The sequence below is a fragment of the Seriola lalandi genome, unplaced genomic scaffold (genome assembly GCF_002814215.2).
Source record: "Seriola lalandi dorsalis isolate HSWRI2012SDOR001 ecotype SW California unplaced genomic scaffold, Sedor1 jcf7180002054578, whole genome shotgun sequence".
Taxonomy (NCBI): Eukaryota; Metazoa; Chordata; class Actinopteri; order Carangiformes; family Carangidae; genus Seriola; species Seriola lalandi.
In genome coordinates this window covers 237,269-264,825 of record NW_019525131.1, presented here as the reverse complement: position 1 = coordinate 264,825, position 27,557 = coordinate 237,269, and the positions used below count along the sequence as shown (strand labels likewise).

The 27,557-nt window shown below is 42.2% G+C and overlaps 1 protein-coding gene across 1 annotated transcript; it reads right to left on the bottom strand.

Moving 5' to 3' along the window:
* Positions 1-2,506: 2,506 nt before the first annotated feature.
* fbxo38 (F-box protein 38) lies at positions 2,507-24,668 on the bottom strand. The gene is made up of 21 exons (XM_023417833.2): positions 24,566-24,668; positions 22,004-22,227; positions 21,419-21,552; positions 20,328-20,491; positions 18,943-19,108; positions 17,792-18,067; positions 15,730-15,823; positions 15,265-15,395; positions 14,804-14,974; positions 14,320-14,462; positions 13,749-13,965; positions 13,248-13,451; positions 13,006-13,161; positions 11,696-12,403; positions 9,553-9,653; positions 8,601-8,703; positions 7,847-8,013; positions 7,555-7,700; positions 6,682-6,785; positions 4,569-4,682; positions 2,507-4,471 (listed from the first exon to the last, which is right to left on the bottom strand). Exons 2-21 carry the CDS (start codon positions 22,135-22,137, stop codon positions 4,293-4,295), a joined length of 3,612 nt encoding a protein of 1,203 aa, XP_023273601.1. The 5' UTR covers positions 22,138-22,227; positions 24,566-24,668; the 3' UTR covers positions 2,507-4,292.
* Between the last annotated feature and the right edge of the window lie 2,889 nt (positions 24,669-27,557).

Sequence of the window (27,557 nt, the reverse complement as noted above, 5' to 3'; positions counted from 1 at the left end):
ATCACTCAATCAATCAATCAATCAATCAATCAATCAATCAATCAATCAATCAATCAATCAATCAATCATCTGTATCTGTTTTGGCAGCATTTGAATAAAGACTTATGGAGATAATGATGTTAATTGATTCTGTGTATTCTGGACTTCTGAATTGACCCTAGGTTGCAGTGAAGCAAGCTTCTGTCACAGTTCAGTGGATGTGCTATGTACATCTCAGTTCTGTAGGATGTAAGGGGTGATTTTGATATTTTTGAAGTTTGGAAAGTGAAATGTGTAGGAATTTAGATTTTTGCTGAAGTTTGCTGAACTGGCATCTGAAACTTCATTTGTGGGGGGAGATTTTACCTGCCATAATCCCTATCTGGCCTCTCTCCTCCTTCAAAGTCAGTCAGGTTGCTCACTTCTACTATTTTTTCTGCCCTGCATAAAAGTTCTACCAGAATTGTTTATTTTCATTCCTTCATCAGACATGTTTTGGCAGATAAGCCGTCTGTACTTTGGGAGACCTGTAAAGCTTACTCCCAGGGCCTCATCATGTCATTTGTAGCATCTAAGATACTGTAGGTTGAAATAATAAACAGTATAAAATCCTTGAATCTAGGTTAGCTGATTTGGCAAAACATTACATATCTAGCCCAAACCAAAATTTACTCATGGAACTGACAGCCACATGTGCTGCCCTGACTATTCTGGTGATGCAGGACTCTGAGTTCAGGGGTAAACCCAGTAGATATCTTGCCAATCTTTCCCAAACTGTTGTTTCATACAGACTCCATTGTAGCGAGATAATTGGGTTCCAAAACTATTAATAAAGAATTTGCACCATTTTATACCAATTTATATAAGTCAGAACAGCCTGACAATGCACAGGCCCATATACATTCATTTTTCTCAGACCTGAGACTCCCAAAGCAACACAAAACACAAAGCACAAATGCCCCGATAACAAGAGAGGAAGCATTGCTGGCAGATTATAGCGCTGGCCGCCACAGCCCTGGAATGTCGCTGACTGACTGATCATATTTCCACCACCGGTCAGTGGAGTATGGAGCCACAGTCTACTGAGCCACTCTGATTTCCCAACTGCTCAAGAACGGCAGGGAAGAGGAGGAGCACTTCCAATACACTGAGCCTCACCTCTATTACAGCAAATAAACTAATTTCATTACATGTATCAAAAAATGCAAATGTAAATAATGTTTTAAAATGAAATGGTCTTTAAAAACATTAAAGTTTAAAAACTCCTATCATTATTTATCTATTTTTTATTTTTGTTGCCAGACGGAGCACATCATATACTTGTTGCTATCTCAGTCTGATTGCGCACTGCAAGATCACATCCATGACAAAAACTGGAGAATCAAAATGGATAGCTGGTTAGCAACAGGAAGAATTAAAAAGAAAGTCAGAGACAGACAGTGAATCGACAAGTGATGTCCTCTGTAAAAGAAAAAAGAAAAATTGAGCCTCCTACATGCTTCCTCTGCTCTCAGTTCAGTCCTGAATGTTTGATCTTTATTATTAAAATAAAAAGTGCTCTGAAAACATATTATTTGACATCTGTATTGTTATGGGGTCTGATGTGGTTCGCCAACATTTTTGAGATTTTCAAGTGGGCCATGAGTTGGACAAGGTTGGGAACCACTTGTCCATATTACTGGTCCTGGTTACTGGAGGACTTTTGACTGGGAAAGTTTTCAAAGAAGTGAAACGTCATTGCTGATTAATTGATTAATGTTGCTATGCGATTGTCACTAGCAACGCAGTTGACAGTGTTTATATTGTCATATTTATGTACTGTATATATTTGTGTTGTGGCTTTTGCAACAGGTTGGACCTACACTGTCATTCTCCTTATTCCTTATGTACTTCTTGTACTGGGGATGGAGATAATACCCATTCTTATGTTTTCAGGTTGTACGTCTGTCTGTCCCATTCACATGAAGGTGATATCTCAGTAACGCCTTGAGGGAATTTCTTCAGATTTGGCACAAATATTCATTTGGACTCAAGTATGAACTGATCAGATTTAAGTCAAAGGTCAAGGTCACCGTGACCTCACAAACAGATTTTTGGTCATTACTCAAATTCTAACACTAATTATGACACAATTTAACACAAATGTCTAATAGGAGATGTGACATTTTATATCCAAAAGGTCAACTTGACTGTGACATCACAATGTTCTGTAAAAACATTGTTCAAATTATTCAACACTATAACTCAGGAAGGAGAGACCGTGACCATATTTCATGTAACTTGGCTGGTTGGTGGAGGAAACAACCACAAAGCAGGAAATCTAGCCTTTATTCTACCAACTATAATGGTCATGTCTGAGCTGTTGTGTTCTGTGCTGTATATGAAAAATGTAATAAATAAATTGTTAAATTATTTTACAGGATAAGTCTTGTGATGTCTTGTGACCACCTTTCTCTAAAAGAGCAAATCAGAATCTAATAAATTCAGATTGAGAAATGAGAACATGTCACAACAAAGACGATAGAAGTTGTTTCCTGTTATTTTATTTTTCAGTATGTGAAATAGTCTTGTTCTTTCTTTATAAACATATAAACACCATGGAAGCAGATCTCCCTCCATGACACCTGTACAGTTGTCAGTACACAGACAGACGGATGTACTCATCGTATTCAGTGCAACCTGAACAATGAATTTTCTAATCACCTGATAGTGAACATTTACTGTTAGTTTTTAACAAAGATGTTCAACTTTTCCATCTCTGAGGAAGCTGAACCTCAGCTGTATCAGAGCCATCCAGATCCCTGACCAGTCAAATCCTTTATCAGACAACCATCACTCTCGTTCCTCCAAGACACCAGAGGAACAACTAATCCAGCCCCCTTTGGGCTCGTAAAACCTTAAAAAAGGCTTTAAACTGTTCACTTCATGTTCCAGCTCCCTTTAGGCAACAGAGGCTGAGAGCTGATCCAAAAATATGTCACAGACAGGACAAAACATACGCAGTCCAAATCTGATTTCTCTCCATGGTGAAAAAGGGTCTGAATATTTATTCTCAGAATTCAAATTCAAAATTCAGAACTCGCATCAGTTTCCCACATGGCCCTGGTCCTGGTTTAAGCTGGTCACGGACCAAAAACAATAAAGCTAAAGTGATAAGAACAAAATAAAGCTGCATCATCTGCACGACCGGCCACAAGGAGGATCAGATCAGACATGCACTGTCCCGCTACTGTGAAAAACCAACAGCTTCCAACTGATGATGATGATGATGATGGAGCAGCTAAGTGTAGATTTAAATCTGTTCATTCTTATATTTGAGAACATGTCTCCGCAGGGTTGAGCTAGCTCCCTGCCTGCTGCTGAGTCAGTGGTAGCTGCAGCCTGTCCACATGACAGAGCCAAGTAAGTCACAATATATTTGCATGGCTGATTGAGACGGGGCTGCATGATGGAGCTGATCTGAAACATCACTTTCAGTGGACTGGACTTATAAAGTCTAGCTCCCTGATCTCTATCCAATGGGCCAAATGTGCAAAGACAAACTTATATCAGCTGCTGGGATCAACTCCACAGCTGTTCAACATCTGTCTCTTTTTAGTGCTGAGGTAAATGTACCATCCACCACCCAGAGCCATCAACATTTCAGCATGTTGAAAGATAAAAAAAAAAAACTTAAAAGTGAAATAAAAAGCATAGTTTGTTTGACATTTGTGTCTAAGGCCATTTCAGAGGTAGGCAGCCTGTGGCAGTGGACAGATGAGAGATCAGACCAACACTACAGCACAGAGAGGGTTCTCACTGCCAGTATGATGAACATGAAGAACTGTTTTCACTCACTAACTGAAAACAGACATTATGCTGAATTCACCATTTTACCACCTCAGTGCTTTTCTTCTTTTCTCAACTTGAATCAGAGACGTTCTGGTGTGCTGGGACACTCATACATGCCTAAGGAACATCAGCATCACATGAGCCATGAACCTAATACACAGACTATCAGTTTATTTTCCCCTGAAACTGATCTAATCCATCAGTCTGGTCCTCATGAACCACATCACATCAGTGAACAATCTTCGGAGGAGTTTTTTTCAACATGCTGAGTTTCAGCCACTCGTGTTGGCCAGTTCAGGTTTAGGAGCTCCCTCCACTGTAGTTATTTCTTCTCCATGAAGCTAGTCCAGTCTGAGTTCTCATGTGCGTGGCAGTGTGTGAGGACACAGCAAAGAGACAGACTGTCACCTCTCTGTCTTTCACAGATGCAGCAGCAGGACGCTCAGTGCCGGGTAGACAGTGTGTTTTGTGTCTAGTCATGTCTAGATGTAGTCGTCGTCCACAGGTTCACCTGGTGTGTCACAGTGATGAAGGAAGAGGACCACCACTCTCTGAAACACTCCTCGTTTGCTCTGTCGGCGCTCTGAGATCTCCTCCCCGATGGTCTCCATGCAAATGTCAGCTGACAGCTGGCCTTTACGCCGCGGGGCGTAGATGGTGGCTGAAACACAACACAGAGGAAACATTTCATTTCAGGTAAACTGTGTGTACAAGTAGAGAACTGCTGACAGACAGGTGGATGTACAAACTGCACTCACTGCTTTCATCGTCCTCAAAGTCGTAGCGGGCGTAGCTGTTGGGATCAGCTGCTCTCAGAGTCCTCAGCCAGGGGAAGTCAGTGATCATGCTGTAGGGAGCTCCGTCCACCACTCCTGAACACAACAAGACACAGAACAGTCATCTCAGAGGAGGGAGCTCCGGTCTGTAGCCGCCTGGTTCACAAGAGCAGACCAGGGCGGTTGTACAGAACACCTTCAGTTAAGATGTAAAGTCTGAGTTAAGGTTTCCTTAAAATAACAGTTGCACAAAACACTCTTCAGAGAATGCTTTAAAGAAACCTTTAGGAGAAGACTTAAGTGTTTAAGGTTTTCTCTTTATCTTAAGTCTTATAATTAAGGAGTCACTTAAGTCAGTTAAACCGTTGCACAAAAGACCTTAGTTACCCAAGAAAAACTGAAAGGTATATCTGACTCCTACTGTCTCTACTGTAACAGGACTAGGGATGGGAATTGATAAGATTTTATTGATACCAATGCCATTGTCGATTCTGCTTATCGATCCGATTAGTTTCCGATTCCCTCATCAATTCCTGTGGATTTTCTGTGTGGAAAAGAGTAGGCCCATACAGGTTTTCAGCGTCAACAACGCAAACTTTATTATGAGTCTCTGAACACGATAAATAACCTCTGTGCGGTTGTTCAATCCCTCGAGGAGGGGGTGCTGTCTGCCTCTTGAGGTCTGCCTTGTGTTCATTTACAAAAAGAAGCCGGCTCGTTCGTGACCGACACGTCACTAATACGTCCCTTCACTGCTCTGCTGAGACCGGGACGCACTTGTTGACCGGCGGCGTAGAGCGTCAAACCCATGGCACTCCTGATATTTCCTGCCGTGCTGCGTCGACAAATGTTTCATGTTTGTTTTGAAATAAAGCCACACTTCCTCGAATCCTTCGTTGTCATTTGCGCTGACTGCCTCTCGTGAAAGCGCAACGTCAATGTTTTGCAAGGCAAACGGAACTAAGTGGAAGGCATCGATGAGGGAATGTTAAGCATAACGGCAAATGATGTCGATGGATCGAACTGGTTGGAATTCCATCCCTAAACATGACTGAGTTTATGTTGATAAATCAAGAAAATGAAGGCATCCCAAGAAGAGTGGGTGAACCCAATGGACACCCTTAAGGGGGAACTGGGGTTGGTTGCACAAAACACCTTAAGTTCTCTACTTAAGTATGACACATAAGGTTTAATTTTTCCTTAGCTGTTACTTAAGGGTGTTGCACAGAAGAAAAATTTACAGCAGTGAAATTTTACTTCACTACTCTTCTTTCAATGCAGACCATTGTTTTGCTGCCATTACACGTGTTTTGGGAAGTTTGTGATGTTCCCCACGGTTAACTGTGGTCTTTTGTGCAACTGTTTAACTGACTTTAAGTGATTCCTGAAGTTTAAGACTAAGATAAGGAGAAAACCTTAAGTGAACATTTTAAGGAAACCTTAAGGAGAAGACTTAAGAGTGTTTTTAGGCCACATGATCTTTTCCGGTCAGGTATAGCCGAGGTGTTTCATGTCCACAGATCAGCGGTGTGTCGGTCACTCACTGAATTTAAACTCAGAACACTGAAGTTCCAGTCAAACAACAGAAGGATGAGATAGCAGTGCTCTTCTTTAATGTTACCAGCTTCCCAATAGTGACAATGGGTTTCACAAGTGCTAATGGCAGCAAATCAATGGCAGTAAAATTCAAAAGTGTCATACTTAAGTAGAAAACTTAAGGATGAAGCAGTACGACCCTGAGCCTCTGTAAAGATCTAAATCAAACAGCTGACTGACGCTTCATGTGTTAGAGTGTGACACTGACTTAACACAGCAGGACTCTGAGCTCTTCTCTTAGATGAGCCGGACATGAAGCTGACTGCACTACAGGCCTGATGGAGCATCAACCAGCACTCTGAGGATGTCTGTGGTTGGAGGCCTCACTGAGTCACTGACATCACATATTAAACATGGTCACGTCTTGTAAACATCAGGCTCAGCATGTTAAGGTTCTGCAAAACTGAAGGACGTGTCTGATGTCTGCGTCTGACAGAAACAAGGTCAGTTCAGTTTAGTGGTAAACTACAAATGTGTGTTGTAGGTGTGGCTGTATTACCCTCCAGTGTATAGATGTCCCTGCCCCAGGGGTATCTGGGATACTTCTGGACATCCTCCTCTGTCCTGGTGGCCTCTGGGAAGAACTCATACTTGATTAACTCTCTGAGTGAGTGAGTGAGTGAGTGAGAGAGAGAGAGACAGAGAGAGAAATGATATTTTATACATATATACACATGTACTGTATGTAAGTATGATTTGAGGAGGAGTTGGAGCTGTGGTGGCAGTGCAGTCATGAGTGAAGCGGGAGTAGAGGAGTGGACTGAGGGGGACAGTGGTGTTGAGGATCATGTTGGAGCCTCACTGCTGGGGTCTGTTGGTCCTTGATCCACAGACAGGGAGGGGCTCCTAAACCTAGTGTCTGCAGTTTGTTGCGCTATTTCTTCAGGCTGATGGAGCTGAGGTCTACAAACAGCATCCTGATGTAGGTGCTGGGGTCTGTGCATGAAACGTTGCATCATCATCATGTTGATGAGCTAACACTTCCTGATTACTGGTTGTAGCATGCCTTCAGTGCATGGCCCGGACCAGCATCAGGACCAGCAGCCTTGTTGCTGCTGATGACCTGATGGTGCTGGTTGGTGGAGGTTATGTCTCGTCCTTCCTCAAAGCTGGCAATGAATGTGCTGAGCTCGTCAGGGAGGGAGGGGTTGATTTAGGTGGGGGCGTTGTGGCTGTGTTTAGAGGCAGTGATGATCCTGAATTCATGCTCAACACTAACACTATACGGACGCTGACTGTTTGTCTGTATCTGTATGTGTGATGACAACTGCTGTCGCCATGGAAACAACACTACCTCTCTCTTAGGTTCAGGAAATAAATGTGGCAGAGAGACATCAAACCCTGTGAGGACTGTTCTGTGAATACTACTCACTGGCTGATGTTGGCGATGGTGTCCATCCAGCTGCGGATTCGAACTTTGTTCCGTATGTTTGGAGGGTTGCTGAACTCGTGCACTATGGCGATGTGGTAGGGATATGGCCCCTGGAAGAGCTGACGCTCCAGCGCTACTGAGTCAATCTGAAGACACGTCCAGAGAGGGCAGAGAGGGAGATGAGAGACAGAGACCAGATAGAGGTAGAAGCATTAATGTTATCAGAACAAAGGAAAGGTTTGCACTTCACATGTGGGAGGCGTTTCATTTGCTGACATCACAGAATACCAACCTGGTGCATAGGGCGCATGTAGATGATGCGGTTCCTCTCAGGAGGCATTCTCAAAATCTGATCCAGGACCTGCTCCATGTCCAGCTTCTTACACTGAGCGTAATCAAACCTGTTCACTATGGGGGCGCTCTCTACTCTCAGCTGCTTCAACACTCGACACCTGGTGGCTGCACAGAGACAGAGAGAGAGAGACAGAGACAGAGACAGAGAGACAGAGAGACAGAGACAGAGACAGAGACAGAGAGAGAGAGAGAGAGAGAGAGAGAGAGAGAGAGAGAGAGAGAGAGAGAGAGAACACAGCAGTGAGGGACTGGACTCTGACACCTTTAGTGGACAGACTTTGATATGGACAAAAGCACTGTTTGATTACACTGCAGCAGCTGTTCAGCGGTTGCTAGGATATCGTTCTTACTCATTGGTGGATTGGTGAATGCAAAGATTTTCATCCCCATCACTCATTCATATCAAAAACGTGAGAAAACAAAGCCTGGGTTATATTTGAAGTTGTCTAGACTTTCTGCTTTGGTACCTCCCACATGTGTTCGCTGCACAGCTTGGGCCACAAAAACAAACATTTCACTTTGTGGAAAGAAAATAATCAGGTACTAAATAGGGAACACTAGCAGGGCTTTAGACATCAGACTTGTTTCTCCAACATGATGACTGTTCTTAATAAACTGGTGAAACACACCGTTTCCTCTTGTTACAGGTTTAGTAGAGAAATTAGATTAATATCAGTGTCCTTGTGTGTTACCGTGAATGAACATCATCTTGGGGCAGTCTTTGAGGACCAGGTCAGTGATTCCACAGTTGGTCAGAGTGATGCCCACCAGGTTCTTACTCTTCAGAGACAAAATCTGCACGAACAAAAGCATCACCTTATGTCAGTCAGGATATCATCAGGACCCATATACATGACTTGGATTCAATCTACACCTCATGACGCCTGAAGCGGGCTCACACTATCATTAAAGATCCCCCCCGGGCCACCACCTGGTCAACCTGTTGCCGTCTGGACGGAGATACAGAAACATTGTAGCTCAGACTTGGCTGACTGTTTCCTGACACACGGCCACGACAACCACAGGTAACAGATTGTAGCCTACTACTACTGTAACTTGGTAAAAGTCACTGTTGTGTCAGTCAGCGCTGAAATGATCCAAATTCAGACTAAAAAGGCTCCAGCTCCATCTGGTGCGGAACTAAACACCAGAGCCTTGAGCCTGGTTCTGGTGCAAAAACTCCTCAGCTGCTAGACCCTCTGGGTGGACCAGTGTGGCTCAGTGTGCCTGGCTGCAGAATCTGGGACCACTGGGGACAACAAGAGTGGATATATAATATATATACAAAAGATGCTCTGCCTGGGCAGCAGCTACAGAGACCGAGATCAGAGAAACCAAATCCTGCAACATTAGACTGTGGGTCCAGGTGGGAGGAACTTGGTGCGTGGCTGAGAGCGGTGACTGCTTTGTTGTGACATCACAAAGTTCCAGAAGTCCTGACGGCTGGTTTTAAGGCTCAGTTACTGAATACAGGCTGTGTGCATTTCTCTGTGGACTGAGCGCTCTGATTATAAAGCAGGTCTATATTAACACTGTGAAAGTATAAAACAACACATGGATATCTATCTTTAAACATTATGGAGCTTTAAGACTATAATGTCATAGTGAAAACAAATGTCTACAGATTGGACTGTGTGCATGCACCTGTACGTGGTCATCCTCAGTGACCGGGTCTGAGGTGCTGGTTGATTTGTCAGCCATTCGTTTCCTCTTCACTGCTACTCGAGGTCTGGCTCTTGAAAGATCTACACAACACACAAAGCAGAAGTATCACCTTAAACAACACAACAGTTCATATTAACTGTCACATGCAGATCAACTGTGTTCACAGCTGTAGGCAAAAAAGGAAAAGTGTAAGAAAGCTGTTGGGAGTCATGATGGACAGTTAAAAATCTTTTTTTATTCCACACCTGTACCACTCCTGTCTGCTCTTTGACCATGTTGACATGACCCATTAAACCACTAATACTGTGTAAAACACAAAAGATTTCCAGTATGTACACTGTCAGTGTTCATCCTTCATCTTTAACACTAATCTGTTTTTTTGACGTGTATTTCCAGACCTGTGTATTCAGTATATGTTGTGGTTTATGACCGTAGCGGGTCAGACTGATGACTAACCTTGTTTTATCGTGTTGATTTTCATTTATGTTTCATTACTTCATTTGTCCTCTTTCCTCCCCAACTTTCATCACTTTCATACATTTATCTTGGAATAATTCATAAAGAAAAAACAAACCCCCACAATATAACAATGCACACATTATTAAAATGTACTTATACCTTCTTAACTAACTTGTACATGTGGTTATTGGCACTTATCTCTGTGGTCTTTTTGTAAATCATCTCACTCTGTTTTTGTTTTGGTCTAGTCCACATATCTCATTTCTTTGTCCGACTTTGACACTAATGACTTTTAAAAGTGGGTTGAATATCAAATTGTCAGTTTTATGTTTGTCTCAAAGTGGGCAGGAGATGACTTCAGAGTAGAGATGTTCAGATCCCCCCCCCCCCATATCAATTCTGATACCTGAGCTTGTGCATCAGCTGATACAGTGTTCTGCTCAGACACCACTGCATTAAGAAAAAAAACAAAAAACAAAAACAAGCTGTAAACTACTGACCCGGTATGTGATAGGTCTGCCATCATTTCTATGGCTCAGATTAAACCCTTTCTAAAACATGAACAGATACATGAATCAAACTTTAGGCAAAGGTCTGAAAAAGGATCTGCACACTGTGCTAACAGCTCCCAGCAGTTATATGCTTTACATGGACACAAATGCATTCATCATTCAGGTGATTGTGATCCTGAACCAAACAACTGGAACCAATCAGAGCAGAGCTGGACAACATGATGATTTATATTTGACTTGACTTTTGATGTGTTGTATTTCTTATGTGTCTGTATGACATTATGCTTCAAGTTGTTTGTGTCTTTCTTTAGAGGCATGCCCCATCCCCCATGTGGTAGGATCAGTGTTGTCCAGCCCTGCTCTGATTGGTATGATATTTCAGGGCTGCACAATAAATCGATCATGTCACAAACATAAAACTGCTGTTTCCACCGCAGCAATGGAAATCTTTCCAGGGCTCAAGTTTCTACATTTATGTGGGTCTGCCATGGAAAAAGTACAATCATGTGTCACTTTAAATGTTGAATTGTGGGACGGCATTTCACCTTTCCTCTCGTAATGGAAGGTCCAGTGTTTCCTATGCTAAAGGAGATAAGATAGGAAGCACTGAAGCTCCTTTCCTCATCATTTAGAGAAGTGAAGCAGCTGTGATCGTGCTGCTGCTCAGAGACTTCAGATCATTTCACTCAGTTTGAAGCTTCCTAAGAAAAAAAAGACTTTGACCGGAGCCATTGTCTTTGTGATGACGAGCTATTAGCACAGTGTGCGGACCCCTTTTCTGACCATTTCTACGAGTGGGACTCTCCAGTGTAACATGATGCCAACTTACTCACATTTTGTTAATAACTATTCACAGGAAATCAACTTCCTGTGTTAGCTACTGTTTTTGAGCAGCGAAGAAGAATTGATTTCCAGGAAACTGCTATTTTGTCCGAGTGTGAAACTATAAAGTTTATTAACAAATTACATGGCATGTGATTGGAGTCATTCTGAGACTAGTGTCAGTATCAGAACAACTCTAGTTCAGAGGGGACAAGCTGAAAATCTGCACACAACTGTCCAACACAATCAACACTTTACAGAACAGACTTAAGCCTCTGCAGATTAGTGGACACATTAGATACATTTTGTGTTTGTCGCGTCAGCCTTACCTGTGTCAGGTACCAGGGACACAGCGGACATACGGGTACGAGATCGGGTCAAAGGTCGTCTCGGAACAAAGTCCTCGTTTCTGGCCTGACCGTGCTGTGAACCTGAACCAGTAGCAGGCCCAGGATGTCTCTCTCCCTGTCCAGACTGCAGTGCTGGTCTCCTGGGACCATGGTTTACAGCAGCACCTCTGGGCTCCAGACCGTCCACACCGGCAGGACTGCAGTTGAGCCTCCCCCCAGCCTCCCCCGTGTAACTGTCCCCAGCCTGTGCTCCAGAGGGGCCCTCTGTGCCATCGTTAGTCCTGCCAGTTCCTGTGGCTCTGTCAGCGGTTGTAGTTGTCCTGTGGCTGGTGCCCGCCACCACCCTCCCACATCCACCTACCTGCCTGGATGTGGCTGCCCCAGGTCCAGTTCTGACCAAAGAACCAGTCACTGGCCTCACTCCAGTCCTCACTGCTGCCCCAGCACTCCCGGTGCCCTGAACTGTCCCACTGTCAGCCCTGGCGGTCTGACCGGCTGTCTCCCCAGCCTCAGTAGTAATCCCTTTACTGCTAGTCCTCCTGCTGGTGTCCCCAGCAGCCTTCATGTCTGCCTTGATCTGTTCACTGGTCACCTGACAGCTCTTCTCGCAGCTGCTGTCCGACACCTGAGCCTTCGTCTGCTCCACCGACACGTTGTTGCTCCGCCGCAGAGGAGTCTTTCCCTTACCTGGACAGACAGACAGACAGACAGACAGACAGACAGACAGACAGACAGACAGACAGACAGACGTTACACTGCTGCGGACACTCTGGTCATTCCTTGTCCAGAAATAACTTGACAAAATCAACTTGACTTTTACCCCAAAACAAGCCTTTTAAATTTAGGGGACTATTTTTTTATGTTTTCAACTGCAACACAACTGTTGTGTGTGAGTTACTGAGCGCAGTCTACACCCACAACCCAACTTGACATGCAATGATGGTATGCTCGTTATACACACTGTCAGTTTCTCCTGTACATTTTTTTGTAGATAAAAATGACTGAGTGAATAAATGATGAAGCACATGAGGAAGAGGAGAAGAAAACATCAGATCTGTGTGGAGCGATGATGAGGAGGAGGAACCTTCCTCACATTAACACTTGTAACAGACAGAAATGTCAGATCTCCATGTTTTCATTATTGGAGCTTTGACTGGATCTTTTAATGACCTCTTATTCTTCTGCAGTGGTTTTAAGGCACAGACTGGTTTTCTTGAAGTTAGGTTACATTTGGGTGGAAACCTGGCTACTGTTGTGACTCCTGGGTTTGTTGTGTGTTGTGTTGACACCTTCTGTACAGGAAGCTGGCTCCTGCAAACAGGAAGCTGGCATTAGCCTTGAAACAAGGCCCTCCTCTTCCTCGCTGTCTGAGTCTGAGATGACCAGTGGGGGCTTGGGAACAATGGCATTAGCTGGTCTGCACTGCTGCACTAAACCACTGGGACCTGGAGGTGCAGAGGACACATCAGTACACATCAAATGAATCGCATTCTTTAACCTCTGCTAATCATGAAAAAAAGAGGCTGCAAACCTGCTTGCTCCTCATCAGGAGGTTGTGGTGTTCCAGCTGGACGACTGGCCCCTGGAGCCCCGTCAGCTTCCTCCACTCTCACCGCACCCTCTGCTCCTTCCAGCTCTATCTGAGGCTCAGCCTCCATGTTCTCCTCCAAGATCACCTCCTCCTCCTCCTCCTCCTCTTCTTCCTCATCTTCCACCCCATTTACTTCAACTGGTGCTGTGGAAACAAACAAACGTCTTCACTTGCTGTCACCCAGGATGTGAAGTTTATGCTCTATTTTGTTTCTCTGTCATGTCAGTGACATGTTCAGTTTAAAATGCCATAACTCAGTATTCATGAATCTTACTTCACATGTTGCTCACTTCATCTTCAGCACTGTTTACCCTTCTGTGTTTCTAAAGCTTGGTGCCAATAAATTGAATCTGAGATAAAAGTTAAAATGTGAAAAAGTGAAACGCAATCCATGATGTCATGAGCTGCTGCTCCACTGGCTAAGATGCAGGTGGGACTTGCCATTGTGCTGCTGTTGTTGTTGCTGCTGCTGTTGTTGCTGTTGTTGTTGTCTTTGGTTGTTGTTGACAGGTGGAGGAGCAGGGGGAAGGTTAGCCTCGTTGTTGTGGTGATGGTGGTTGTTGTTGTTGTCGTTGTCATTGTTGGAGTTCTGGTTGCTGACCAGTGCAGAGGACACACCAATACCAGTTCCTGCACTCAGGCCCACCCTGGCACAGCCCTAACACACACACACACACACACACACACACACACACACACACACACACACACACACACACACATATATAATAGCATCAGCACATACACTAACAGACACACATATATGATTCATATGAAATACATTTTCTTCTTTTGTTGTTAATTATAAAACTCAGTGTTTCAATCATGGCTGGTGACTTAGTAATAAATAGCACTACAACTGCTGATAACGACTCATCAAGCATCATGCACAAGCTTCACAATAAATGCATGTCAATGTAAAGTTACAGGCCTGTGCTGTGAAACTGAAAAACAGGGTCTCTGGTGTGTGTGTGTGTGTGTGTGTGTGTGTGTTTATGAACATGCTGTGTACCTTGGGTGGTTCTCTAAACATCTGGTCCAGACAGATAAACTCCAGACTGGGCAGTAACTCTATGAACTGGGAGAATGACTCCAGTTTGATGGCATGACAGCGAACAAGAGTGAGGTCAACGAGACGGCTCCATCTGGACTGATCTGAGGACAGAGAGCAGCAGAATTAATAGAGAAGGGAACACACTCACTGCAGGGACTCGAAGAGTGAGAGATGACAGACAGCAGCAAAATGAAATCTCTACTGTTCCCTTCATTATATAGACTCTTTATCATACAGACAAATGTGTGGACATGAATATTCAGGCCATGTGTGACTGGAGTTTGGTAAGGAGTTGTGAGGAGAGGAGCCGAACACCAAAGAACTTCATGTAACATCTTAAAACAATTATGTGACAATTTTTACTCAATGTATAACTGGAACGTGGAACACATCGAGTATATTGGGTATATCGCCCACCCCATGAGTCAGGAGTATGTTTTACCTGTGATCCAGTGGTGAGGGTTATGCAGGTGAGGACAGTTGTAGATGAGCAGGTATTTAATGTTAGTGAACACCTCGTTCACCACCTTTATGCCGATATCAGTGATGATGCCTGGGTTCTCAATGACGTCAGCCAGACCGTACTTCACCAGCTCCGAGTGACTCATCTTACCTGCATGTAAAACACACAGACGTTTTCACACATCCAGAAACTACACTTAACATTCAGGAAGTTGTTATTTCTACTGCAGACTTGATTTTTAGCCACTGTTGCAATTTATCAAACTGTCACAAGCTAATGAGTAACTCTCACTTGTGTGACCTGAAGCATTATTCTAAGAACGAATATTAATAAAAGAAATAAAAACATAACGAAGGTCAGTTGATAATGTAAAGGAGTGTTCAGGAGAATGGTGCCCAATGCTCTGAGCCTGTTTATGATATCAGAGAGGAGGAACTAACATTGCAGCAGGAACTCATCCACATATCCCAGATGAAGGGTCTCAAACTGAGGAAACTCTAGTTCAGCCATTTTAAGAGCCGAGAAGACTCCATCTTTCGTGAGGGAGGGCTGGATACGCAGCTCATGAAGCCTGTGAACACACAGAGGTCGGGTCATTAAATGTCTGTTTTACAATATCCTGCGGCTGACCAGCGTCAGGAGAAGTTACAAACACCCTAGTCAACTTTCATATATGTTTACAAGAAAACTCCACATATTATAACATATGGACATAAAGATGATGCTGTGATTCTGACATCATTCTGAGTCCAGAGATATTTAACATACTGAGAGTATTACTAAACTTCTTACTCTGGATCCTTCAATTCACTTTGTTACAGACTGAAAAGAGATTAAAAAACATTTTCTTTAAAAACATAAGTGTTGTTCTCTCTGTTAGTTTAAGGAAGCGTCAGACTGAGCACCTGCGTGCAGCAGTGATGATGAGGTAACCCAAATCCACTTCCAGAGCGTTCTTACAGGCTCCAAACACGATGGTGTGGAGGTTTCGAAATCCTCCTGGAAACATGAATGAAAATCATCTGACATCACCAAATACAAATGACTGTGACTCTGAATAACAGACCAAAAAGAAGAGACATTAGAATAAACTGGGAAACATAATAATAATAACAATAATAATAATAATAATAATAATAATAATAATAATAATAATAATAATAATAGGTGTACATTTAGGCAGTTCATTTTTGGTTTTAACCAAAAAACATAAGAACAGGGCAATTTTTCTGTTTTGGTTGTCATGGTTAAAAAATGAAAAACAAGAACATCAGATTTGAAGAACTGCTCCAAGTCTGGCATTTGCAAACTCCCTTTTTCCTTGTTGAACTGAAGAACAAAGCAAGGTAGTCAGGTGGCACGAAAGTAGAGGTAAATATTTCAAACATAAAAGCCAGGAGGATAGTGTGGACATTCTATAAAAATGTACAATTATGCACTGACTGACGGACGGACGGACGGACGGACGGACGGACGGACGGACAGACAGACAGACAGACAGACAGACAGACAGACAGACAGACAGACAGACAGACAGACAGACAGACAGATGGACAGACAGTTAGTTTATAATTTGTTTATTTCTCTGACATGGACCAGAGAAGAGGGGGTTTTCAGAGATTTTGGGGTTAGAGGTGGAATATCTATGTTATTAATTAATAACATTTAATTTGTAGGGCTGGGTTGAAGAAATCGATTCTCTGATTAAAATCAATCAAGAAAAACCAATGTTGTAACTAAAATATCTCGAACTGAATCGAAAACTTGTGAATCGGAATTGAATCTATTCAGGAAATCAGTGGCAATACCCAGCCTTACTAATTTGGATGTTTTTCTTTGTCTTCTTTTCTTTTCTTTGGTGTTTGTTGAAACTCGTCTGAAGACCCGACCTTAGTGGCAACTCAACAGAGCTTAAACAGCTACATTATATGTAGTTATGGTTTTATTGCTTTTAACGATGAAATCCATGGTCTAAAAGCTGCAGATATGATCTGCATCAATATGGCTGTGGCAGATTGATGTGTCTTCTATGTGATGTCTGGCTGAGGACTGATGAATTTCAGAATAAAGGTTATAGTGTTGGCTACAACCAACAACAGCTATAAACAGTGAACACTGGCTTGTTCATGTAGCAGAATATGAAGAGATTTGGTGAAAGGACGAACAATAATCTGGTCACAGTAGAGACCTCTGCTGGTCACTTTAGACAACACTATCTGGGAACAACCACACAGTGTATTTCCACATATTAATTAATGAGGCTGTTAATTCACGCTACATAAGTAAATAATACATCACACATTTTTGATACAATATTTTTCATGTCTTACTGCAAAGCGAAATAGAAAAGAGATCTTTATCCATCCATCTGCATTCGCAGAATGTCCATGCTATCCTCTCGGCTTTTATTTTGAAATATTAAACTTTACTTCTGTGCCACCTTTCTTCATTCTTCAAGGAAAGAAGAAAACCAGACTTGGATCGTTTCTTCTAATCTTATGTTTTAGTTTTTCATGTTTTAAATCTGACAACAAAAACTTGCAATTGCTCTGCTTCGATTTTTTTTGGCTTCTTTTATGTTTTTACTGTTTTTATGTTTTTGGTTTAAAAATGAAAAAACAGCTGCCTGAAAGTTCACAGACCTAAAATCTTGATCTACATAACGTAACAATTTCTTAAGTCGAACTTGAACTATTGTCATATAGTGCCACAAAGATGAAACATATGTAATCCATATAAAAAGGGTCACATGCAGTGTGTTGGCATGGAGATTGTTCCCACAGTCAGTATTAATCTGATTAAACTCCCATGTGAACAGGACGTGTAAAATGTAACAAATAAAATGTAATAAAAAAAGCAAAACCCACAGTAAATGAATCCTCCCAACTAGTTTTATCCACAGCCTGACAATATGCCACTGAAACGCATAACACTGTGGTAAGACCAACACTCAGGCGCTCTCCTCACCTGACCTCCAGCTGTCCTCCACCACATGTTGGATCAGCCCTCCCAGAAAGGGAACTCTCACCAGCTCCAGCTGCTCCAGGTTCCGGGCTGATGCTAAACCAGTAACCAGGGGAACGTATTTGAGGGAGTTGGTTGGTCCTGCGCAGTTCCGCATGACGAAGGTTCTCAGGCTCACACACAGGAAGTCCTTAAATGGCTGTGGTTTGGTGAGGCGGACCCACTTAAGGTAAAGATGGCGCAGCATAGACACGCAAGGTATCTCTGGGACATTCACACCTACAACAAATCAGCACAATTAAGTACGTCAGTGCATCAGCTGTAGCGTTTTTAAAACTGGAGCTGACACAGAAGCCCCTCCCCAAAAGACTCAAATTAGAGGACTCAAGTTAAGGTCAGCAAGAGTTTGATCTTGTAAAGTGATGTTCATGTTATTGCAAAGTTTGTACAACTTGATTCTTCTGTGACCCAGATGGGTTTCATTACATTTGATGATGCTGTAGAAAATAATGGTAAACATTTAATGTTCTGTGTGTGTCTGCAAACACACCAAAGTCACAGAAGAGCCTACAATGTCACCCATCTTTAAAATCTACTACACCTTTCAGGGAACAGGAAGCCCTTGTCCTCTGACTGGACTTTGCTCTGTGGTTGGACTGTCATTGTCAAATCAGATTCAGGTGTAAAAATAGAGTCAAATTCATACCTGTAACTTCAGGGTCACACACAGTGTGGGAACTTTGAGTTTGACAGTTTCCTGCTCTGTACCTGTTCAGATGCTCTTCTTCTTTAACAGTGTTTCAGTGTGATTTCACCACTAATATCATTCATTAACTGATTTTGTTCACATAGTCTCTTTTTTACAAATGCAAATCACATGTACAAACTTTAATTTACAGGTTTACAAAAGGTTGATTTACAACCAACAAACTTTGTACTTTTATTTGTTTAGATCATTTTACAAGCTCAAAATCTTTTTGACCTCAATTTCAGTCCATACTTCTGAGTCTTCAGGCCTCATCCCACAGCCAGGCACCAACAGGGAAGTGAAGCTGACTTACATCCACTATGTCTCATCTCTTACTCCACTGTGTTTGGGCTGTAATGTGGAGGCAGCAGCAGGAAGTGTCAGTTTGTTGTGAGATCCTACTCACCCACTAGATGTAGGGTCTGGATCTTTGCAGTTATGGGGATGGTCAGTTTGTTCTCAGCAGGAATGGGAAATGCTCCATTGCGGTTGCGGAACTTTCCCAGTATGTGAACCTGGGGCATGTAGTTCCATATGGCCTCCACCAGCTCCAGATGGGACGTCTCCACACCCTGACGTGAGGTCAAATAAGGTTATTTGATAACAGGAAGTCTTAACTTAAGGTCCCACTTACTGGCTTTTTTTCATAACTGCATCTTGCAGTTTCTTCAAGCTACATCCATACTACTATGTCGAGCTGCACAATTAATGGAAATATCATCAAAATCACAATATGGCCTAGTGCAATATCCAAATCACAGGAGCTGCAATTTATTTGATAAAGGTAAATGTATGACATTGTTGTGCACTGTTATAATCATCATCAGCGCTGTGGTGCTACAAATTAAAACAGTATTTTAAAAAAAAACAATCACTGTCCAGACTAACACACCTGAAAACTAGAGCTCGACTGATATTGGATTTTTGGGCCGATGCCAATATTAGGGAGTAAAAAAATTCTGATAACGATATATCAGCCGATACATATGTATAAACACTTGTGAAAAAGATATGTAATCGTGTTTCTACATCATCGTTTCCAAAGGTTTCAGTTTCTGTCCCTCCAGATAGAACACAAACCCAGAGTTTTCAAAATAAAACGGGGCCAGCAGAGTTTCTGAAAGTCTCTGATTTAGGGGCTTGAAGACAGCGTTACATGTATGTCAGGAGTATGAGATGAGTTTTAAAACCAAAACACGGTAGTGGAGACGTATCCTCAGTGGACAGACTTTGCTTAGTTGTTATGGCAACAGCTCACTTCTCATCTCCATCAGCTGATGAAGGCTACAACATGCAGTTGAAAGATAAGTATAAGCATGAACATTCATTCTTATCCTTGGAAGCAGTAGTTTTAGAAAAACTCAAGGTCCAACAGTAATACAAACACAACATGCTGCATTAGTGGCTTTCAAACATTTCTGATCTGATCTAGTTCAAAGTTAACACAGCTCTACTGCTTCCTGTTTTCAATATTGTTCCTACCTGATTACCAAGGCAACACAATCACTGACTGAATGAACAACCAAGTCAAGTGGACCTACAAGGCTTCTGCTTCTAATATATGCAGACTCTAGCACAAAGACTGACACTCCACAGTATAGACCATCATCTCAAGCCTGTTGTGTGTGGTTGTGAGCAGTTTGTAACAGAACCAAATACTACAGAAGGTCATTTTTGCTGATTAGACCAACAACCAAAGAGGAGGAAGCCATCAGTGGAATCACATGGTACTGCGTGCTCCTGGCTCTGCATGATGTATAACTACCTCCGTCAACACATGTACGTACTGACCAGCAGATTGGGACAGGTCTGTAGTGCCTCCAGGACTCCAGGTATACTGAAAGCCTCGTAGCCTCGGACTCGTCTCCTCTCCAGGTATCGAGGGTGGAGGCCGTATAGCTGCTCCAGGTCTGGCATCTTCTTAAGCAGGAGGAGGAAGCTGCTGTCTGTAAAGCCTGAACCAGGAGACACAGTAAACAACATCATACTCAACATGTGAAAACACTTCATCATCAGCTAATAAACCAACTGAGGGTTTGTAACATAATCAATCACCAGTGACATAAACTGATACACCAATACTTAACTCCTTTAGTAGCACAAAACTGTACCCCCCCTGCCACACTACTGCACTTCCCTCCTCACCATCTGCCAACATACCTCTGCAGCTCAACAATACTGCTTCAACCTCCCCAGGTTCCCCCAACCTGCCCCCCTGCTGCAGCTCACACCCAGTTCCAGACTCTGTCCAAACCCTAGACTCCAGTACAAGGAGAGCGACTCAGAGGAGCCCATGTTCTCTTCTGTGCTCTGGCCCCACAGTGGAAACATTAACTCCCCACTGAAGTCCGGACAGCAGAGTCACTGTCACTACACAACACCCTTTTTGTACGATCTGCATTTATGTATAAATTTGCCTTAAAATATGGTCAGATGTTCATCCAAGTTATAACTAGGATGTCACACAGAGCACAGACCTCCACCAAGACCAGGGTAAACCTCCTCTTTAACACTGAGCAGCTCTGATCAGCAGCTACTGAAGAGCTGGTTTCAGAGGAGGTTCATCCAGTTATTAAATCCAAGGTTCACTGACTGTTCCCACCAGCACTGTGAATGTTTAATGACTGTGTTCAATATAGACACAAAAGATTATAATTGTTTATGTGATATTAACTTAGAGGCACTGTGTTTATCTACACCTGTGACTAAGATGAAGATCAGATCACATTTTATGACCAGTTAATACAGAAAACCATGTCATTTAAAGGTTAGCTGACTTACTAATGTCTAATTTCTGCAGAAACCCCTCATGTACTGGTTCACTGTAGCACTGAACATGCTCTTGATTATTTGTTTGCAGTGGTTATACTGGGGGCTTTTACCTGAAGGCATATACTCCCACCAGCGACCAGCACACAGATCCACCACTTTTACCACTCTCAGGTACAAAGTCACAGCTTCTCGAAGCTTCCTGGACAGACTCTCCATACACATTATGTCCTTCATGGGAAGGTACCTGCAAAACAAAACAGTGCTCAAACTGTCAATACTATTTGCAGCCTTTGCTTCAGTTGAGGAGTCACACTTATTTCTGTAAAGTCACCCACAGCAGGGTTAGGTAAAGTTTTGTTATGTATACTAGGGGTGCAACCGTACGCAAAACGGTTTTGAATTCACGGTTCGGTATGTTTTCTGTACAGTGAAGAAAATAAAAAAAAGACATGAAAAACGTGACATTTCTTTCAATTTATTATGAATTTAAACATAAAGGTGTAAACTGGCTATAATTTCAAAACGGATAAAGTAGAAATGCAAATAAAAAGGCACATTTCTTAAAAACAACAACAACAACAACAAAAAAAATACCCAAGTCATCTAGGTATTATTGATATTGCTGCAATCTACTAACAAGACTTGAATACTGTATGAAATACACAAGAGAGCGGTGTAGCTGGAGGCTGGTGTACCTGAATATATGACAGAGGACTTCATGGGACAGCTCGTTGATGTAGTCCTTGGGCTCACTGGGACTCAGGACCAGTTCCCCTCCACCGCTGCCCCCTACAGGCTGGAGTTTAGAGGCCTTCCTCCTTGGACCCATCACTTCTACGTCACTGCTCAGGCTTTTACACACACACCTCTCCTCCCTCCTGCAGCCTGGAGGCTCTGTTTCCCAGCATGAACCTCAGTTCTAGAGACAGCACAGAGTAAGGCAAGTTAATGGGAGCAAGGGAGGAGGAGACAGAGGCAGTTTCTCATTTGTCTTATTTCATGTGACCTGGAAACTGATCTGGTCTGCAATCATTAAGACGTCTCCATTGGCTTATTTCTGTTTGGATGAGTTAGGGGGAAGGGGGAAAGAGAGACAAGACAACCCAACCTTTTACTGTATCTGTTACTGACTGGACGCTGCAGCTCATCACAACATGCAGTTTTACATCAGGACAAATAACACAACCAACTTGCACATATAAGACTTTAAAAGTTGTGGATTTGTGTTAACTGTAGGTCTAATCAACAAAGTAATCTTACAAAAAACTGCTTCAGCATAACATACATCACATACAGACGGTGAAAAGACAAATCAACATCTCCCTCTCTACATGATTGTAATGACATTATCCAGGTTTTTGATCGCTGTCTGCTGCCTGTGGAGGCATGACCACTGCTCCAGATTCTAGCATTACTTCAGCAGTGCCATCAGTTGATTATGAGCCACCTTAATGTCTGGCTGACTGGACAATGCTGCACTATAACACTTTCTGCTAGAGTTGATTTTTCCTGGAAGACGAGAGCAACAAGCAAACCCCAAATGATCCTCAACACAAGCAGTTTTAGCTCTGTTTAGTTCTCTACCAGCTCCACATAGAATCACCTGGCTCCTGAGCTAACAGACACTATTATGTTTACTGGCACTCAGTAACTGTGTCTGTCAGCCATGTGGTTCTTGGCAGCAAAATTCAGGCATTACTTTAGTTCTATAACCAGATACTGCCCCCTTTAAAAAGGGAATACACAATTTTATACATGACGAACAGTCATGAGTAGTACCACTTTGAGAAAATAGCCCTGATGATGCCTTGGGCTTGGAGACTAGTCATGACAGAAAAAAGGGGGCCATTTTAAAATTTTCTCTTGCCGGTGGCAGGTGGTGGTGATGGTACTTACCAAGAGCTTCAGCCATTGTTGTGATTACAATACAAGAGGTTATAATACGTCCTCTGAGCAGCTACGTCCTCAGGACAGATTGGAGGTTACAGTGACTCACTATGGGAATGTGATTTAGACGGACCTGGGCTGGATGGTTAGCATACTAACTTCAGTAAAAGACAAGAAGTGATACAAATAGAAGTTAACATTGGCGTTTGTTTCCACCTCTGGAGACAGATGTTGGTGAGTAAAGGAATGAAGTTTGATGCTGAACTCACAATGTTTCTTCTAGACTAGTGAGTAATCAACTGCTAATGCTAGCGTTAGCTACGTAGCAATAGCAAAACTTAAAACTGGAGGTGTGTTTGAATGATATAGGTGTTAACCAGGCAGGGAGGCTCTAAGGAAAGATTCTATCCAGTTGCACTACGGGAAATGTAGGATCCAGTGGTTTTGGACCAACAACTTCATGTATAGTACTGTGCAAAAGCTTTAGACCACCACCACCATCATCATCATCAGCATCATCATTATCATCATCATCATCATCAGGAGATGCCTGATTGGTCCAGACTCATTCTGGTCTGGTCCCCACAGAGACCTGATCTCAACATTGTGGAGTCGGTCTGGGATCAGATGAAGAGACAGAATACACTGAAATCTGAATCCACAGAAGAACTGTGGCAGGTTCTTCAAGATGCTGGAACAACCTACCTGGCAAGATCCTGAAGACCAGGTGTACCGAGATGGGGTATTTCTTGTGCTAATATAATATTAAACTCTGAGGGGTATGACATGTTTAGCTGATGCTATGGATGATAAAGTCTAAGCACCCTTATCCTGACAGCTCCGTCAGTACCGATGAGTTACCGGACACTGGGCTGCTGAGGCTGCGTCCACACGCCAGGTGTGTCTTCCCAGTCAACACAGCAGCACGGAGCACTTGGTGGAAGTTTTGTGCCTTTGGTTGGTGTCAGTCACGTTAGTTTGGTGTCAGGACCACAGTGTGCAGGTGAAGTGTAAAGGGAAACAGCTCGGTAAAGGCAGGTTAACGGAAACACTCTGTCACTGAAGCTATGTGACGAACAGCGTTGTTCATGTCTGTTAGCACGATCACCAGCGGCGCTATACCGGTGTACAGACCGGTGACAGTTACGCCTTCATTTATAACAGGACAACCCACATTAAACTGAAGAAACACACCTGTCACACTCGTCTCACGTCTCCATGCTACAAACTTTAGCCTGCTCTTTGTCAAAGCTAGCTTAGTTAGCATAGCCACAGCTAACACTATACACAAAGACAAACCCGCACAAATATACACACAGACTGAAAGTGCTCGGCCTTTAGCAGGGCCCTTAGCACTGCTGCTAACGTACCGGTTTGATTCTATCACAGCCACTGTGATGTTGCTCTGCGTCCATCCTGCAGCTTTACTGCTAAACACGGAGCTGCCTTCATCACTTCTTCCTCTTCTTCCTCTGGTAAATGGCGGCAGGCAAAAAATGGTACGGTGCTTTAGCGCCACCGTCTGGTGCGGAGTATGGACTGGGAGGCTAACTGCACTGTTGCTAATTCCAATAAAACATAAAATATAAATTGATCTTATATAATTGGGTTATGAGGACAAACGTAACCCCCGAAAAACTCAACAATATCAATCCTAATATCCCAGATAAAATAAAAACATACAACAGAGAAAAATACCTACATTATTTTACTGTAGATAGATGAGTGACCCCTGAGTGAGTCCAGATTCCTGCCAAGCACAGACCCAACTTTTTTGAGCAGCTTGTCCAGTCTCCTTGTGTTCATGTGAAGGTGTAAACATGCAGGACTTTAGGAAATGAATAATCAACACGATTTCCAACACAAACAACTACTCCCAGAAATTTGTACTCTTGAACTCACTCTAAAAGTATTGTCCTTAAAAAGTAATGAAAGTCAGTTGGTTAACTTCTGTCTTTTACAAGCAAAAAGTCTTATTGAGACACAGGAAAAGTGTTTGTCATTGTACTTTGAACCTTTGGATTAAAGAACTTTCTTCTTACATAGAGATTGAAAGGCTTACACACAGGTCTAAACAAAAAATAAATATTTCTCATGAGGCGTCGGATTCACTTTTCATATTATTGGAATCAATACCTGATAACCTCATTTCTTAAATTTAGCATATACCAAGTGAGACTGCCCATACGGAAATGTGATGTATGACATATATGTCCCTATATCAAGTGATGTTTACATGTATGTCACCTATATTATTATGTACGCATGTACACATCCTCTGGATGTATGAAGATCCTATGTGTATGAGAGACCCACAGTGAAATTTGTATATGAAAATATATTGAAAATATCTATATGATGATTTTTTTACATTGGTGTAACATGTTGCGACTATATATGTTAATGATGTATATTTAATTTATATATGCAAGTTTATTAAAACAACATACATATGAAAATTCTGTGCACATATATTTATGTTACTGACAGGCCTTGGGATGGATATATATTTATGTAACATATTTCTATAAGCATACATAAACATAACATATTTGTTTGGGACAGGCGAATAATCCAATATATGAAATTGTTCCCATTTCTAGGTTTCACGTATAATTTTTACATATGTGCTTTTATTTTATATGATATATGTTGTATATGGAAATTCAATATATATACATATATTATCCTACATTTGCGTACCCCCTTTTTTCTTTTTCTTTTTTTAATTCTTTTGATAAACAGGTATGTAGGTATGCATTTAAACACATTGGTAGCTATATGTTTAATTTATTCATTTATCATCACCATCATTTTTTCAACCATCATTACTGTTTTCATAAATGCTGATGGCAATCAGTTCATGGGTGAGATGTTGGGAGGGAGGGAAGTTGTTTCAAGGAAGACTTGAAAGAAGAAGACCAAACTACTTTGGCAAAGTGATGTATAATGTTCAAATTCAACAAGTGATACAAACAATAAAACAAAGAATGGAATTAAAAATGATTAAGAAAACAAAGTCATCACTGTCTATGATGTTGGTTCTCCTGAGATACAGAAACAGAGAACATCTCTCTCTCCTCTATCCAGAACATCTGTATGAAACAACTTTATTGCTCTAGGTCTCAGTTTGCACAGGCAGTCATAAAGTGTCTTCATACCTTCCTGCATTATGTTTTTCCATTTTAAATACTGCTCTGTTTAGTCCCACATGAACGTCACACTCATCCATCATTATAATGTATTTCTAATCGCAACTGGCTGGACTGGAGTCAGAAACACTGCTGCTCTCACTATAAAACTACACCAACAGGCCATCACAGATTCTTTTACACTCAAGTTTCATGTTCAAATCTGGAGCTATGAATGAAATGCCAGTTTAGCTTATTTTCACTTGATGTGATTATAGAATCAGGAAGTGAGGCAGGTGCAGTGAGGAGATATTACTTAAACAGTGACCGAAGCTTACAGGCAGGTAGATAACTGCTAACAGATAAGGTGACAGATACAAGAGTCACCAGAATGAGAACACAGTGAAACATGCTCCCACCTGCAGGGAGCAGGGGGAACAGGCAGCTTTAAAAACTTGCCAGGATCATTTGGAAGCTTGGAACAGCTGTGTGAGTGGGCCGGGACGGTCAGGTGACTGCAGGAGGGAAAGTCCAAGGACATCTAGTGGTCGACTGTAGAACGACATTTGAGAAAAGTTCCTATCAAACACATAGACGTGTCAGAAACCATGAGGCAGGCAGATCTTCACACATGTGTGTTTGCTCACATACACACCTGACTCTCTGAACTTAACCCCACTCTTTAACATGTAAGTACAGAGTGTGTTCACCTTTTATGTCAGTGAATTAATGACAAAGAACACACAGGGCCTTACATCCAAACAATGGCTGTATATCATATTTATGTTTTATTAATGAGAAGTCAGATACAGTATTCCTCCTGGGCAACTACATATATTCACTAAACAGATGTTTCAAACCATCCAGTAGGTAAACCTAACTCTGTTTAAATAAATAAAACAGTGTCTCTGTGAGATTTCAAACAGCATTTTGGAGATTTTCAAGGCATGTATCAGTGTGATAGTGGTAATTCATTCTTATGATACTTTATAATAACTCTGCCATCAAACTGTAAATCATCTGTAATGACAGGTCACCCTTACCACTCCTAAATAGAAAGTAATATTACTGTTATTAGTATTTCTACATGTTTGATATGAGTAATAAAATAAAAAAGTAAAGAGCATATTGTCATGTAATACAGGGTAGATAAACACACAGGTGGGATTTTGACATTGTATTTATTGATTGTCTGAATATTTGCGGTTGCTTGGGTCAGGTGTTTGCAGGG

Excerpts from the sequence above, each read along its gene's own strand:
- fbxo38 (XM_023417833.2), bottom strand. The coding sequence starts at position 22,137 with ATGGGTCCAAGGAGGAAGGCCTCTAAACTCCAGCCTGTAGGGGGCAGC. Across the intron at positions 14,975-15,264 it reads GGATGAGTTCCTGCTGCAAT|GTAAGATGAGTCACTCGGAG; the intron begins GTTAGTTCCTCC and ends TTTTACATGCAG. Across the intron at positions 12,404-13,005 it reads GCCAGCTTCCTGTACAGAAG|GTAAGGGAAAGACTCCTCTG; the intron begins GTGTCAACACAA and ends CTGTCTGTCCAG.